General features: G+C 59.4%; 3 protein-coding genes across 6 annotated transcripts; all 3 read right to left on the bottom strand.

The window, feature by feature from the left end:
* Positions 1-45: 45 nt before the first annotated feature.
* SLC7A3 (solute carrier family 7 member 3) lies at positions 46-8720 on the bottom strand. 4 transcript variants are annotated; one of them, XM_085230692.1, is made up of 12 exons: positions 8549-8720; positions 4546-4940; positions 4188-4346; positions 3933-4113; positions 3713-3825; positions 2909-3131; positions 2600-2739; positions 2418-2520; positions 1773-1984; positions 1225-1391; positions 893-1001; positions 46-764 (listed from the first exon to the last, which is right to left on the bottom strand). In XM_085230692.1, exons 1-12 carry the CDS (start codon positions 8572-8574, stop codon positions 628-630), a joined length of 1965 nt encoding a protein of 654 aa, XP_085086818.1. In that variant the 5' UTR covers positions 8575-8720; the 3' UTR covers positions 46-627. The 4 variants fall into 4 exon arrangements, with proteins under 4 accessions (XP_085086818.1, XP_085086821.1, XP_085086820.1 ...); XM_085230695.1 differs by lacking the exon at positions 8549-8720 and adding an exon at positions 7657-7927; XM_085230694.1 differs by lacking the exon at positions 8549-8720 and adding an exon at positions 7411-7643.
* Positions 8721-8792: 72 nt separating this feature from the next.
* On the bottom strand, positions 8793-12221 carry LOC116216921 (uncharacterized; the record flags this gene model as incomplete). The annotated part of the gene is made up of 6 exons (XM_085230953.1): positions 8793-8928; positions 9065-9154; positions 9265-9337; positions 9711-9895; positions 10467-10532; positions 11546-12221. Coding segments are annotated over 4 exons (942 nt in total), but the record flags the coding sequence as incomplete, so codon positions are not given.
* Positions 12209-16207, bottom strand: SNX12 (sorting nexin 12). The gene is made up of 4 exons (XM_085230700.1): positions 15958-16207; positions 14668-14763; positions 14345-14469; positions 12209-13866 (listed from the first exon to the last, which is right to left on the bottom strand). Exons 1-4 carry the CDS (start codon positions 16120-16122, stop codon positions 13764-13766), a joined length of 489 nt encoding a protein of 162 aa, XP_085086826.1. The 5' UTR covers positions 16123-16207; the 3' UTR covers positions 12209-13763.
* Positions 16208-16305: the final 98 nt, after the last annotated feature.

Here is a 16305-nt window from a genome sequence, read left to right as displayed (position 1 = left end):
CCAAGCAGTTTAAAAAAAAAACAAAAAAAACAAAAAAACACCACAAACTATTTAGACTTCAATAAGTATAAAAAAATCGACACTGAAATTCCAATTGTACCAAGGCATACAAGGTTGGACACTCATGTCTACACTGCAGACATCATCACAAGTAGCTGAGTGTGATGTTCACACCAAGCAAATGGGTCCAGCAGCACAGGGCTCAGCACGGGCACAGGATTGTATTGGGGCTGCAGGTGCTGAGCCCTGTGCTGCTGCAGGGCACTGGGCAGTACTGGGACTGCTCAACTTCAGTCACACTTGCACTGACACAAATACAACAGTACCACCACATGGAGTGTCCCGTTGGCAGGAGAAGCAGGATGTGACAGCAGCTTTCACACTGGGAGGGCCGTATCGGTGTCATTGCCCCTCGGCGGGGTGGAACAGCCCCCGGGCCAACAGCATTCCCCCAGCCCGGGGTCTCCTCTCCACAACCCCTGCTCAGCGAGGGGAAAGGGCAGCGCACGGCAGACTCTGGGCTCAGGCCCCATGGGATGGCTGTGCTGAGCAGTCTGTGGTCTCATACCAGCACTGCAGTACTGACAGTCCTCCGAGTAGTGATGTTGATCACAACTACCACCTGTCTCAGATTGCAGCAGCTCCAGGGCTGAGCTCCATTCCGGGGTGGTGTAGAGGGTTTTCTGTCGTGGAACCTCGAAGCTCTTTTGCATTTTTCCCTTCCACGCTGTTCCGAATGCCATAGCCAAAGTATATCATGAAACCTGCAAAAGTTCATGCAATGAGACACATGGCAGGGAACAGCCTCCCCGGGCCACCAACAGACAGAAGCTGGAGCAATGAGATACCCACAAGGCTTGGGGCACACCACACTACCCGCTGGAACACCTACCCACAGCCATCCAGATGGCAAAGCGCACCCAGGTGCCGGTACTCAGCTGCACCATCAGCAGGATGTTAACAAAGATGCTGCAGAGTGGAAGGAGTGGGAGGAAAGGTACCTGCGAGAGACAAGACGTGCCACCTTAGCCATGCCCAAGGGAACCATGGCTAGGCTAAGGAATGCTCTGCCACCTGGGTGTTTCCATTCCAGAGGCAGTGCCTTAGAGCCGTGTCTCTGGGCTCCGGACATTACTGGATGGTGGAAGCCCGGCAGCCAGCCCAGCAGATCCTGCGCCAACCTTGGGTGCAGAGAGGTGCAGAGCTCTTGGAGGCTGCACTCACCTTGAAGTTCAGCCGCGCATTGCTCTGTGGCTGCCTCCAAATGATGATGGTGGGGATAAGCAGAGCCACGAGGAGCAGCACCAGGACCAAGATGGAGGCAACGTTGGCCTCCTTCAGCGCCTTTACCTGGAGGGTCAGCACCACGCAGATGATCGTTACCAGCACAGCTGCAAGAGAAGAGCCCATCACCATGCTGCACAGCGTGTGGCTGTATAGACCTCCCTGCCACCCTGTGGGTTGCTAGGCTGAGCCACCCCCTCCTCCTGGTCACATATAGGTCCTCCAACACCCACCCCAAGGCCTTGGGGAAGCACTTTGCCAGGAGGAACTCAGCCTGGCAAGCAGAGTGAAGCTTGTGCTCAGCTGGGCTCAAACCCAGTTCTGGCGCTTCCCCAGGCTCTACTGGGCTGCCTTGCTCTGCCTGCACAATGAAACCATTGACCAAAGCTCCCCAGGTCTGCAGGGACCAACACGCCCCAACCCCTGGCACAGCAACGAGCCAGCGATGCCGCAGGACATGCAGGAGCCGCTGCCTCCCACTCACTCACCCATGATTGAGACGCAGATGTAGACAATGCGCCCTGAGAGCGCTGTGGGAGTGTCTGCAGATGGATTGAAGAGTGCTGTAAGGGACAGCGTCTCCTTCTGTTTGGTGCCCGTGGCAGCGATGTTTGGGTTCATGACAACTCTCTCCTCCTCGTTCCCATTCAGCTCCAGCATCTCCATGGCCTTTGGAGAGTTCAGTTGCCCAGGCTGGTACCTGCACACAGCAGACCTGCTCAGTGCTGCACAAACTACAGCGAAGTATGAGGAAGTTCCAACCCCGGGGATACAATAGCACCCATCGTTCCCCTCCTGCTCCCCCAACCCCTTGCTGGGAAGCAGCAGTCCCATGGATGGCACAGCTACACAGAGGGTGGTGGGGTCACCATCCCTGGAAGTGTTCCAGAACCAGAACCATGGAAATGTGGTACTGAGGGACTTGGTGATGGGCATGGTGGAATGGGTTGGGTTTGGACTTGGGGATCTTAGCTTTTTTTTCCAACCTCAACGATTTTATGGCGTGCCCGGATGCCCCAAGCAACCTTTATCTCACGGCTTGAGCCGTGGCCACAAGCCCTACGCTGTCTACAAGGTGCATCCACCCAAGGGACTGTGGTGAAGGGACACTTGGCATAAGAGGTGGCACCCACCGGAGGATGAGCACACACACGGCGACCAGGGAGTAAGCCAGCAGCGTGCCGATCGACATGAGGTCCACCAGGTCTTTCAGGTCAAGCAGGAAGGCCAATACCGCTGCAACGAGGACGGAAAGCATGAGCACAGCACTGGGCTGCAGGGCGATTGAGAGCAAGATGGCCACAAGGAGTGTTACCCGCGAGCAGCCCTGAGGTGATGGTGGCCGAGAGAGGAGTCTTGGTGCGGCTGTTGATTTTGGAGAGGAACTTGAAGAGCAGCCCATCCTCCGCCATGGCGTAGATCACACGTGGCATGGGAAACATGGAGCCCAGCAAGCTGCCGTGGGGAGAATTGGCTCAGGGCTGGCCAGAGGGCCAGCAGTCAGGGGGAGAAGGAACTGGCTTGTGCCGGGGGAAGGACGGAAGTCACACAGGGCAAAGCCTGGGACAGGTATCCCCAGCCCTGTGCTGGGCCGGGTGATACCACAAAGAGAAGTTGGACCTACCTGGTGGAGAGTGCACAGAGCGAGCCAATGGCAACGGCATAGCGGGCGGGCTCCCAGCCCACCGCCTTGAAAGCCTCGGGCAGCGGGCTCTTCTTGTTCAGCAGGAAGTAGGGAACCATCAGCGTGAGGGCTGCGGAGACCCCGAAATAGGCCACGAAGCAGATGAGGAGGGACACAATGATGCCGATGGGGATGGAGCGCTGCGGGTTCCTGGCTTCCTCCCCTATGTGGAGGAAAGAGGCAGAGTCCGTCCCCATCCATCCTTGCGGCCGTGCCCAGCCCCACACCCCAGCCTGCAGCTCCTGGTAAATCAGCTCTCTGCATAAGCACTGGTGTAGTGATGCAGCAATGCACCCACGGTGCCCTCTGCCTTGAGCTTTTGCTCCTTGCAGCACTGCACTCCCCACCAGAGGCTCTGCAGCCAGCAGAGGCACAGAGGCTGTGCAGAACAGCCTGTACCAGCAACCTGCTGAGCAGAGTCCTGGGGGAAGGAGAGGAAATGAAGAGGGCTCCCCGCACAACAGAGCAACTAAGTTCATGCAGAACCGACATTTTAAGAAAAAATCTAATATTGCTTGAGGCCAGGAAATAAGCAGAAGCAGCAGCAATTCCCAGCACTCGGCTCTGCAGCTGGAAGGCTCCCTGCAGCCCTGTTCTCACCACACTTCGCAGGGAGCCTTTGATATGGGCAGCCGAGGCGCTCTGTGCGGTGCAGCTGGGGACGGGCTGTTCCCACAGCAGCAGGGAGCACCGCGCTCCTCCCCGAGCAGCTCCAGCAGCTGCCCCGCTCCGAGCATTCTCTACCTGTGGTGGCGATGCAGTCGAAACCCACGAAGGCGTAGAAACACGTGGCGGCACCCATCAGGACCCCTTCCAGCTTAAAGGGGACAAACCCACCGGAGCCGAAGGTTTTTATTCTGGAAGAAGGGAGGAGAGCAGTTGGGGCATCACCACACAACACGGTACCATCCTTATGCCACATAGCGCTGGCCAGACTCCATCGCGGCACGCTCACTGTCCTCACCTGACCTCCTCTGGCTCATCTGAGTGTGTGAGGTTGATGTAATCCTCCACCGTGAGCTGCCAGTTCTTGATGTCTCCCTTGATGCAGCCGGCGATGAAGACGAAGGCCAACACCAGCAGGTTCACCGCCGTGAAGATTTTGTTCACCAGGGCGGATTCGCTGACACCGAAGGTCAGCAGTGCTGGGAATCGAGGGGTGAACGGGCTGCACCCGCACTGCATCACCGCAGTGCCGCCGAGCCGCTCCGACACTCACCAGTGAGCAACGCGATCAGGATCAACGCGAAGAAGTCCGGGCGCTCGGCCAGCACCCCCGGCAGGTGCAGCGTGGTCTTGTTCATGAAGAAGGTGGAGATTTGGTTGCCGATGATGTTGTCGAACGCCGCGCTCCAGGCTCGGGCCACGCTGGCTGTGCCTGGCCAACAGCAAAGCTGCTTATCGATCCGAGCCCTGCACACAAGTGCCAAGGCAGAGCAGCACCAATCCCATCACACAGCCATGCGGATCCCCAAAGCACCCAGCCTGCACCCTGCTCCCATGCCCCGCTATGGTGCTGCTCACCGGGACGCGTGCCGGCCCCACACTTCCCACCTCCATCCGGCCGAGCCACGTACCTATCACGTAGGACAGGATGAGGTTCCAGCCGGTGGTGAAAGCCCAGATCTCACCAACTGTGACATAACTGTAGAGGTAGGCAGAGCCGGTCTTGGGGACGCGGGCTCCAAACTCTGCATAGCAAAGCCCAGCCAGTATCGATGACAGCGCGGCCACCAGGAAGCAGAGGACGATGGATGGACCAGCGGTATCCTTGGCCACTTCCCCGGTCAGCACGTACACACCAGCACCCAGCGTGCTGCCCACCCCCAGGGCAATGAGGTCCAGCGTGGAGAGGCAGCGAGCAAAGCGCGTCTCCTCGGAGCTCAGATCCACCACGCGCCGGCGGATCAGCTTCTTCCCAAGGCTGCTCATTTTTCCCCCGAACATTTTGTCCTCTCGCTGCTCAGAAGCCCTGCAAGAGAAATTGTTGTAGCAGCGTGAAACTCAGCATCCCTCATGGAGCTGAATCCACGCAGCAGCAATGCCACTGCCACCCCATGGGAGCAGCAGTCCCTTGGCTGGCCCATCGGCATAGAGCTCCAGGTACATCACTGGGATGGAGACCAGCAGTGCAGGGCTGCACACCCACCTGCACAGTCGCTGCACCAGGAAGGCGAGCTGGAGACAAACCCAGCACAAGTCCACACACAAGCACAAGCACAAAACGGGCTCCTTAAACAAACACTGTGTGGTCCCAGCCCCGAGGGCCTGGGCACATCCCAGAGCTTGCCCCGCTGTCTTTGAGCAACTCCCCACGTTTGGCACACGGAGATCTCTCGGCCCAAACTTGACTGCTTGGCACAACCCTCCCAATGAGGTGCGTGTGGGTGTGTGCAGAAGCAAAGGTAGGGAGACCAAACGTGTTGGGCTGAATCACATGAAGACATTCGTTCCTCCCAACATCAGCACTGCACCCTCGCTGGGGATGCATGGCCAGACACGCAGTGAGCACAGCGCGAGGCTCCCATGAAGCCAACATCAGCACGCATCCCCTGCACACACACAGCCCGCGCCCCAGGGCCGTGCATGGGCTCAATGTGCCACCCCCAGCCCCACACTCAGCTATCCCCAAAAACGCTCTGGATTGTGAGCATCCCATGGAGCTGCCCGTGGGGAATGGGCACAGAGTGAGAGATACGGCTCTGGGCAGCCTGGTCTGGTGGTTGGCAACCCTGCATATAGCAGGGGAGTTGAAAACAGATGATCACCGTCGTCCTTTTCAAGCCAGGCCATTCCAGGATCCTATAATTCTATTCTATGCCCACGTTGACAGAATCACAGGGCTTGGGGAGGACCTGTGGGGGTCACGGAGTCCCAGCCCTAACGCAGGTTCCTACAGCACGTTATACAGGCGGGTCCTGAACATCCCCGGCTCAGGAGCCCCGCAGCCGCCGGGCAGCCCGTCGTGCCGCTCCACTGCCCGCACGCTGACGGAGCTCCTCGCGCTGTCGGCACGGAACTTCCTCGTCCCGTTTCCCCGCGCGGAGCGGCACAGAAAGCGCGGGAAGGCGCGGGGCAGGAAGCGCGGAGCGCGCCTTAACAGCGCCGTTCGGACGGGCGGGCGGACGGGCGGCAACCCGCACCGACACCGACGGCAGCCCATCCTCCTCCGCACCGCGTGGCTGACGGAAGCGCCACCGGTTGCGCTCGGAAACGCCCGGCCCGCAGCGACTCACCGGCACGGTTCGGTTCGGATCACGCCGCGCTCCGCCCCGGCTCCGCTGTCTGCACGGTCGGGGAGCAGAGCGGTTCCTCCAGCTGCGAGCGAGCGCGCCGAGATCCAGCCTTCCTCCCCTCCTTTCCTCCTGAGCCGGCGTCCCACCGCGCCCCGCCCCGGCACGGGTCACACCGCCCCGCCCCGGCTCCGCTGTCTGCACGGTCGGGGAGCAGAGCGGTTCCTCCCGCTGCGAGCAAGCGCGCCGAGATCCAGCCTTCCTCCCCTCCTTCCCTCCTGAGCCGGCGTCCCACCGCGCCCCGCCCGCCCCGTCCATCCATCCGTCCATCCCGGCCCGTACTGGAGCTGGTGGGCACTCAACATCACGGCCACTCCGTCCTGCCTGCACCAATCCCTCCAAAATCGCAGATTTAAAGGGAAAAAAAAAAAAAAAAAAAAGAAAAAAAAAAAAAGAAGAAGACGGGACCGGGATCCCTGCGATGCCTTGGAGCGCCCCGAACCCGAAGCAAAGGGGAAACGCGGAGCGGCAGCAGTGCGGTGCTACCCCTCGGACGGCTACGTCGGGAGTGGCTGAGGTCTCCCAGAGCCCAGGTGTCCTGGGGCTGCTCGGGGCTGTGGGGATTCGCCGTGGGGCACAGCTCGGCCCGGCGGCGCTCAGCCCGACCGCCACGTGCTGTGCGGGCAACGGGTGCCAGGCTGCGCGCACACCGCTCCTCTGCCGGCACACGGCGGAGAAACGGGACAGCAACAGGCGGTGCGGGGACGGGGAAGAACCATCGCCGGAGAACTGCTGGGAGCTACACCGCTTTTTTCTTACGGCAGCGGCGAGGCACCCGGCAGCCCTTCCCCCCCCCCACCCCGGAAAGCTCTCCCTGATGCAATCGGGCACCGCTGTGTCGTTCGCTCAGCAGCATTGCTAGAAGGCGGCCACCCCCCCCCATGCAGGGCGCTGAGCTCCCGGGGGGGCTCGCAGCAGGGCAGGATGCTGCGGGTCCCGGCAGGTGCCCATCCGCCCCGCCTCGCCCCGGAGGTTGGGGAAACAAAAGGCTGCGCTCAGAAAAAAACCGTGAGCTCAACGCAATGGAACGGCGAGGCGGCATTTTGGATGTGACGCAGGCGCTGATCTCGCTCTTCCCGCTCAGATGAATGAATGGACTGTGCCCTCCACCCCCCCACGCCGCTCCCGTAAGAAAGGAAACGGACTCACGCTGTCGGTACGGTCGCCCCGTGCAGCCTCACTGCCGGCACCCGCCGTGCTTCCTGCCCCCCCCGAGTGCCACCGCCACGTGGCGCGGCCGCACTTAAGCCGCGCTTCCTTCGGTACGTGGGCAGCGGCTCCGCGGGGGCTGCAATGGGGCGGCGGCGGGGCAGCCCCGGCACGGCGCTGTGGGGAAATGGCCGGTTCCTGAAATACCCAGACAGTCAGAACCGGGCTGACGCCACTGGGACTCGCCTGTTCCAAGAAGCGATTCTACGACAGCAGCTCTCCGGATGACGCTTTGAGGCACGGAGCAGGACGGGCCCGCCCGCTTGTTTCCGCACCTCCGGTACGGCTCCCGTTCATCCTCACGGTGCCTCATCCTCATCTCATCCAACGCAAAGCCCTGATCCAGCCCGGAGGTGCAGAGCGAGCCAAGCACACGTCCCAACAGGAGCTGCAGGAAGGCAGGCAGCAGCAGCGCTTGCTTAGCCAGCATGATGTGGGAGTGCAGGCAGCTCCAGGCCAGAAAGGGAGACAAAAGCCCTGCAGAGGCAGCCCTAAATCAGCCCTTGGAGCCCCATCGCTTCCCATGAGCAGAGCAGAGGTGGGAGGCAGAGGACAGAGCATCCCCAGCAGCTGTCCCGTGAGCAAAGGGACACACAGCCACCCCAGGAAGGGAGAGGAGCTGCCTGTGACACTCAGGGGCGGCCAAAAACAGCAGCCTGAGACAAGAAGGAAGCAGGAGCACACCGACCTGCCCGGCCCAGCCCCGGGGTGCTGTCAGCACAATGCAGCAGGGCTCTGCAGGGCCTCACCCAGATGCCATGCAGTCAGATGAGGCACCCACGCCAACCTACCACAGGTAGAAAGCAGCATGGCAGGGCTTGCAGCACTGCTTCCCGCACCCGCAGGCAGGAATGGGGAAGAGCTGAGCCCCATGTTCTACTTCCATGCCCTACACACAAACCACCAGCTAGACTGGTAAGAAGCAGCTAACAGCCACAGAAGCTAAATGTGCCATCAGAAAGAACTGACTCTTCTCGCTTCCAGCAAGAACAAAGTTAAGGCAGAAACCTCCTCACACAGCTGCCTCTCACTGCCATGGTGTCACCAGCATGTGTCCAAGCATCCTTCTCAGACGTACCTGTACTTGTCCAGAAAGGCCTGCATGCAGCCAGGCTGTGCTTCAGTCCACCATCACCAACCACCTCTTCCTTGCATGCAGCAGATCCGGATCTGGCCTGGCAGAAGTCTGAGAAAGAGCTGTCCTTTCTGCCCAGCCCCTTGGAGAAGAACAGGTAGCACAGAGCACTGGCCCTCCAAGAGCAGACAGCAAGCACACTGCAAGAAAAGACATGTTTATTTTGAATACAAGGAGTTAAAAACATCCATTAAAAACATCACTGGCCCAGCAGCTCAGGTGTCTGGACAAGTCTCTGCCATCTGTCCTGTGTGTTGGGGGAAGCTGTCAGTTTCTCTCTCATACACTGTTCTTATCCTCTGCAGCATCTTCTGGACAGATTTCTGGGGAACAAGAGCAGCATTCCCAGCACTCAGGCCACAAGCATTGTCCCTTCCACCCAGCAGCCCTTGGTGACTTGGATACCAAGCAAAGGATCACTGGAGCATCCCTGCAACCTGCACAGAAGCGAGGGCTCACCGCAGCAAGGCGATGTACCTGCTGCTCTGAGCTGAGCCTGCAAGGAGGAGATTGTCTGACAACAGGCTTCACACTGGGCACTCTTATCAGCTTGGGGAAGAAGGCAAGTCAGTGCATTAAGCCCAAACACCTCGCCCTCAGACTTCTTGGGGTAGTAGCAGAGCTCCTGTTCCACCCCCAAAGCAGCCAGCCCCATATACCTAGCTCCCTTTTCACTCGTGCCAGCTCTTTCTTCACGTGCTCCAGCTCCTGGGACAGCTAGCAACCTGAAGGCTGGCAAGGGCAGGGTGTCAGGGGATGCAGTGACCCATGCAGCAGCCCAGCCCCAGCACAGGTTCTCCTGACCGCATACTGGGATGCATCCAAAATGTCAGGATGTATAAAAGTGACCGCAATACAAGCCATATGGGGGTGAATGTCTCAAAAGTCCTTTAGAAATTAACTGAGCAGAAGCCTGCAGTGCCCTGAGCACCAAAGAGGATGTAAAGCGTGCAGCAAAATGCACAAGGCCTTGTGTAAACAGCAGGGAAAGGCTCAGGTGCCAGCTCAGAAACTGGCAGCCCCAGGCACTCCACTGCCTGCCACCTCTGCAGCCCAAGCCCCAGGGTGCACTGAGTTCATGGGGCAGCACACAGCTGGCTCTTACCTGCACAGCACAGGCTGCATCCCCACAGCCTGGAGCAGGGCCAGGGTACAGTGCACTGAGATAAGGGGACCCCACACACACCCACGTCTGGTCAGCTTTATCTGTAAAAAGAGTTTTCGCTAGAAATGTAACTGCCACAGCCACCAGCCTCTCTTCAGTCAGGACACAGAGCTGCTCCAGATAAGCTGCACAAGAGAACAAAAGGCCTTTGAGCCCCTCCAGCCCCACAGCTGCTGCTGGCCTGGCCTGTTCAGGTGCTGCCCACAGTGGGGAGAAGTGGCTCCCACATGGGTGCAAGGGGCCAGCCAGCACAGGGGGACACAGAGCTACAGCAAGAGTGGCACTCCCCAACATGAGGCTGCCAACTGCCCTGAATGGCTGCCCCTCTCCTTACGCCTCAGGCAAAAGGCATAAAATCCAACAGAACCCAATACATAAATACAGATTCTTCCCATTATAGCATGATCACAGACAGCTGGTTTTCAGCTGGCCTTTAGCAGCTCGGAAAAATAGTCACGGAACAGCTTGGGTTGAAAGGGACCTTAAACATCACGCAGTTCCACCCTCCTTCATGGACAGCTTTGCCACCCACCAGATCAGGCTGCCCAGGACTCCATCAAACTTGGCCAGGAAAGCTTCAGAGACAGGCTGAGCCCGGCAGGCAAAGGGCTGCATTCCTGCGTGGGACCAAGCCTCTGTTCTGCTCACCCACTCCTATGGCAATCCATGCTGAAAACAGCCATTCTTTGTTCTCACCATTTTCCATCAGCTCTCGGGTCCTATTGCACACCAATTCCCGAGGAGTCGATTCTGAAGCACGATCTGGGAAACAAAAATGAAGAGCCTCAGGCACTGCTCAGACAATGCCCAGACAGCAGGCAGAAACCCTGTCCTGAGAGTGACCTAGAGCAGCAGATTTATTCTCTCTTGGTGCCTCTCCAGGGAAAGGAGCTCCATGCAGCCTCGCTGCTCTGTGTTTCAGTGCCCTTCATCCGAGCCCATGCACACACTGCCCCCTCCTGTCCTCACTCAGGATCAGCCTTGGACTCCGAAGCCGAGACCCGAATAACCTCCCCAAAAGGAGCTCCCCTCCTCCCTGCCACAACACTGGAACCTCGAAGGCTTCTGCCCAGCCCACTCCCCCTTAACTATGTAAGTGTGCTTGGAGGAAGCCACTTTTCCCGCTGGCTGCAATTGGGAACGAGAAACCACGGTAGGAATCGCGGTGGGAAGCCTCCGAGGGGGCTGTCTGCCGCCCCCAGCCTTGCCACAGCTACGGAAGAGGAACATCAGGCCCAGGGACTGCAAGGACTGCAAGGACTGCAAGGACAGCCACAAGCCAGCCACACCGCGCCCCTCCTCGGGCAGCTCAGGGCTCTGCCAGGCCCAGCAGCACCAGCGCCCGCCGCCCACGGGCCCATAAGAGATACTGAGCCAACAGACCACCAGCCCGTGCCGGCAGGAGCCGAGCGGTGCCAGCACAGCGCTCACAGCACAGCCACGTCCCCTGGGCTCCTACTTGCACTGCTGCCACGGACTCCCCACTCCCCACGCTCCGTGCTGCAGCCCAGGCCTTCCCTCTTCTCCCTTCTCGGTGCAGCATCGACCCTCCGAGATCCCCCAGCACTGCACAATTACTTTCCGTCGCTTTGTCCCGGTGGGGAGCCTCGGGCCCGGCGGACGGCAGTGCCAGCTGCGGGGCCGTTGGTGGGATGCCGCAGCCTGGACTTGGCAGCCGGCATCGCCTTCAGCTTGGTACCTGCGCGGGAAGGGAGAAGAGAGGCTGTGCTGCAACCTTACGGCAGAGCGGGCACCGCCCTCAGGGCTCGGCTCACCTGGGGGCACGGGCAGCTCGGTAGCGGGGGCACCGGTCCCTTTGCCAGCCCCTCGCGGCTCCGGCCCCACGGATGCCCGCCGGGCCAGGGACGGCCTTCCAGCAGCGCGGCCCGGGGAGCGGGCAGGGAGCCGGCCGGGGGGGGAACTGCCCGACCCTGCGGGGCTGCGGGCGGGGGCATCCCGACGCACGGGGCAAAACGAGGCGCCGCGGAGCCTCGTGGGAGCTGCCGAGGAAGGCGGATCCGGGCGGGCGGCGGCGAGGACTCGAGGGGCGTGAAGGTGACGAGAGCGGCGGGGGGCGGCCACGGCACGCCGATATCCGCCGGGCCGGGTGAAGGAGCGGGAGCGGAGCCCGTGAGCAGGCGGGCGGCGATGGTGCGGCACTCGTCCTCGAAGTAACTGCGGTAGAACGGGGACAGCGGCGAGCCGCCCCCGCCCCGCAGCAGGTTGGGGCAGTTCGGGGAGCCGCGCCGCAGCGCCGGCCGCTCCGCCCGCGACATCGCGCCTCCGCGCCGCTTCCGCCGCACGAGCGCCCCCTGACGGCGGGGAGGCGGCCCGTGCTTCTCCGCGCTGCTCGGCGCCCCCTGCCGCGCGGGAGGCTCTCCCGCTGCCCCACCCCGCCCCCCCCACCCGCCCCGCTGCCCGCAGGACGAGGCGGAGACTTGGCTTCACAGTGGTTTAATGCGAACGGAACCGGGAGGGTACACTGGACAGATGGGACAGCCGACTGGGGGCTGCCCCGCAGCGGGATGCGAAGGACGAGGGGACCCTCCCTCCAAGCAGGGGCTGATGGGGACAAAGGACTTCCAGCAGCCACGCGGTCCCCGAGCAGCTCCATCCTGGCTTCGGCCCCTTCTCATCTCTCAGCCCCACCCCTCACCCTCAGCACCAGGCCGTCAGAACACCCAGGGGACACTACGGAGGCCGTAGAGGTGAGCGTGGCAGGGAGCCTGGCAGGGACCGGGGGGCAGCCACCATGGGTCTGGGCTCTGAGAGAGGCTCTACACACGCCACAACCTGAAGGAGTGCCCACAAAGCTGCCAGCATTGACCTGAGGAGTCCCTGAGCCTCACACGATACAGCCATGACAGCCAGAGGGGTCTCCAAAGGACAGCTCTGGTGCAGCAGGTTGCTCACAAGCCCTGGACGGTTCCCAATCAGCCTTGTACCTTCCACACTGTCACTGTCTAGTTCATTGCAAAACGGAGAAAAGACAAAAATCCATCAGTCCTTATCCTGTTCCGTGCCAACTGATTAACCCAGAACTGACCCAGCAGCTCCTGCTGTCCCTTATTGGAGAAGTGGTGCCACCCTCACGCTGGGCTCCTCCTGCAGCAGCCAGCTGCTGTCACCTGTCACCACCATTGCACCACAACAGCCATGGCCGCCTCCTGCTCCTCAGCCAGACCCATCTCCCCCTTCTGCAGCTGGGGCACAGGAGGAGGTCACCACAGCTCAGCTGAACTAAAAACGTCAATGCATTTTTAAAGCTTGAGCCCATACTGCGATAGGCCAGGCTTGCCCAGCTTCCACCCAGCGACCTGCTCACACACAGCATCAGGAGAGCACACGTCGTGGGAACCCCCCCGAGCTGCCTGCAGCAAGCGAGAAAGGAGAGGGGCTGACACTAACACACCACACGGGTCTGTAATGCAGGAGGCTGAGCGCAGGGTTAGAGTAAGTTTTGGGCCTCTGCACTTCCAGACAGTGAAGAATGGGGGTTTCATGCAGGGTGAATGGGGTGGACGAGGGACCAAAACACCCAGGCACCTACTCACTGTTTTGGATAAGCCTTACTAAAACTCTAATACCTGATGCAATCACTGACCAACATGACAATTGCTATTCTTCAGAGTCTCCTGCAGAGAAGCTTGGGGCTGCATGGACAGGGGAGTGAAGGTCATCTCATACCTTTCTGTACAGGGAGAGAGGCAGCTCCTACACCATAATGCCACAAGCAAGTTCCTGCTCCACACCTATTCACACCTGCCGTTAGGTGTGGGACAACACATTCACTTGCATAAATCTTCATACCTTTAGGCCAAGACCACAGCCCAGAAGAACAAGCTGCTGCCAGTTACAAAAGAGGAAAATACTGAACAAACTGGGAGGTTCAAGAGAGGAAAAGCTGGTTCAGAGAAGACAGATTTAGTGTAAAAATAAATGTCATTTTTGCAGGAGGGAGGGTGGAATGGAGGAAGACAGAGCCAGGTGCTCCTACTGGCGCACTTTCCCTGGGACGTAATTCCTATCAATAGTCTCCTCTTGCAGGAACATGTGTAAGCAGCGCTCGTTCTGTGCCAGCGGGTGCCCAGCAATTCTAGAAGAAAACCAGAGGTAGAGGTTAGCAGAAGCACCACCAAGACCCCCATGCACACATTTTCTGCAGGCGGTGAGCAAGGCAGAGATCTCCGCTCATGGGCAGCCAGCAGCTCCCAGCACACCCACGCTGGCCTCAGTCCAAGGCCACTGAGTCAATGTGCAACAGGGCCAGAAAGATGCTCGAGCAGAGAGTTCCCCACCACAGCAGGAGGTCGGGAGCATCCTGAGCCAACACTGCCCAGGTAGCAGATCTCTGTAACAGAACTGTTCTGCTAAGATTTGCTTCACTCTCAAAACACAACCTACATGGGGGCTTACATTTGCTTCAGACCTATGGTTTCATTACCTGGAAGCAGACAACGTCCTTTAGCATAACACTAGCATATCTAGATTCCTTTCTGGTCAACTCACCACCCTCTTCTACCAGCAGCAGCTGGGAGAACAAGCAGGCAGCAAGCCCAGGACATCAAGCTTACTTGTTAATAAACTGTTCTAATCCCTGTCTCCGCTCCTCAATGAAGGACTCCTCAAAGATGCCCTCGTCTCCTCGGAACGGAAGCTGTCGTTTCAAAGCTTTTCCAGGCAGCGGTGGCACTACAATCTGAAAGCAAAGAATCACTCCTGTCAGCAGAACTGCCACTTGAGAGAGGGCATCCTTCATCATTTGACACTCATCACACGGACAGAAATCGAGCCCCGGTTGCTGCCCACCACAGCCTCTCCTCTGGACAAAATTATTGCTACAGCTGCTCTCATACAGCTCACTTGCAGGAATAGGCGTGTCTGAGCAAGACCTCACCTTACTGTCTCGTTCCAGCTCATTCTTCAGCCATTCAAAGTCACTGTATCGTCTTCTCACACACGACTCCTTCAATTTGAAGATTGGGAGATTTGTCTGTAATAAAGAGAAACAGTTAATTTGAAGGGTGCTTCAGAAGCAAGACAGTATTTCAACAAGCAATTGAAACCCAAAGCTGCATTCAGAAAACCAGGCCCCTCCAAGAGGGACGCGTCACAAGAACACCCAGCTTCGTTATTCAGGACAGAACATAAGCACCAAAGCCCTTCAGAATCAAGCAAGCACTTGCTAGGCTACTTGGAGCCAGCCATTCCCTCCCCCTCAAGTTACTATTTCAGGAACACCCTCCGCACCCAGGGGCACACAGTGCTTACAGTACTGACAAGGCTGATTGTTTTTTTCCTCCCGAGTTCACTCCGTTTTGAGGTGATCTATAAGACAGCTTTGCAGCCTCCTGCAGAGCAAAAGATCCTATCAACAGTAGTGTTTCCATAGAAAAACAAGGGAGGAAATCTTGTCCCTGCAACTGCCCAAGGCCAAACCTTGTGCTACAGACTCCTCTGAAAAGACTGCCAGTCCCAGCAGGTGAGCAGCTTTCTCCTATCTGCCCTGTGCCACTGGAGGAACATGCAAGCAGCTCCCTTTCCTTCTCCCTGACTCCAAGAGTCTGAAGACTGACAGCTCCTCAAACTTCACCTTTGCACTATCAATACATTCTGAATCATCGTGGGAGCTGAGGCAGCACAACCTCCTGACACGCAGCACCCAGACACGCACAGGCACTGCTGCAAACACAGCTAACTACATACAGACCAGGCCCTGAGCAACCTCATCAAGCTGTGAATTTTCCTTCCTGTCCATTGCAGAGGAGTTGGACCAGATGACCCTTAAGGGTCCCTTCCAACTCAAACGATTCTATGATATCCCGATCAGGTCTGCAGAATAAAACTGCTTTCAAAGCATCTCCGCAGGAACCGCTTTCAGCCAGACAAAGATCTGCTCGCTGCCATCTCTCTAGCAGGAAAACCAGAAATTAAAACGAAATAAACAAACACCCAATTCTTCTGAAAGGCGCTCGGCAGTTAAACCACGCTGTGACAGAAGGCAACGCCGGCACCACAGCAGCACAGAGGGAGCGCGTTTCGGAGCAAGCTCGATCCTACGAGCTCCAGCTCCCAGCGCACGGCCGTGAGGCGAAAGGCCTCCGTAGGGCCGCAACCCCCGGCCCGGGCCGCGCTCACGCCCTGCCGGGCCGCCCCCCGCCCGCCCCGGCCCCCGCGAGGGCCGCACCCTCATGCGGAGCTCGTAGCTGGTGTATCTGGCGCGGCCCATGCCCACGGTCTGCGGGTTGAAGATGTCGATCTCCAGGAAGTTGCTGGGCGGCCCGTACGCGTCCGTCAGGTCCTGCGGCTTGGCGTTCAGACGCCGGGTGTCCGCCACCGCCGCCTCCGACATGGTGGTGCCGCCGCCGCCGCCGCCCCGCCCGGCTCGGCCCGGCCGCTGCCGCAGCCCGCGTTGCCCCGCCCGCGCGTAGCGCCCCGCCGCCCGCCCGCCGCCTGCATAACGCAGAGTTTATCCAGGGTCCGGGGCGGCCGAGGCCACCCCACTCGTGCATCCTGCGCCGCCACTCGCACGGCG

The sequence above is a fragment of the Meleagris gallopavo genome, chromosome 9 (assembly GCF_905368555.1).
Source record: "Meleagris gallopavo chromosome 9, MGAL_WU_HG_1.1, whole genome shotgun sequence".
NCBI lineage: Eukaryota > Metazoa > Chordata > Aves > Galliformes > Phasianidae > Meleagris > Meleagris gallopavo.
This window is presented reverse-complemented; position numbering and strand designations above follow the sequence as displayed.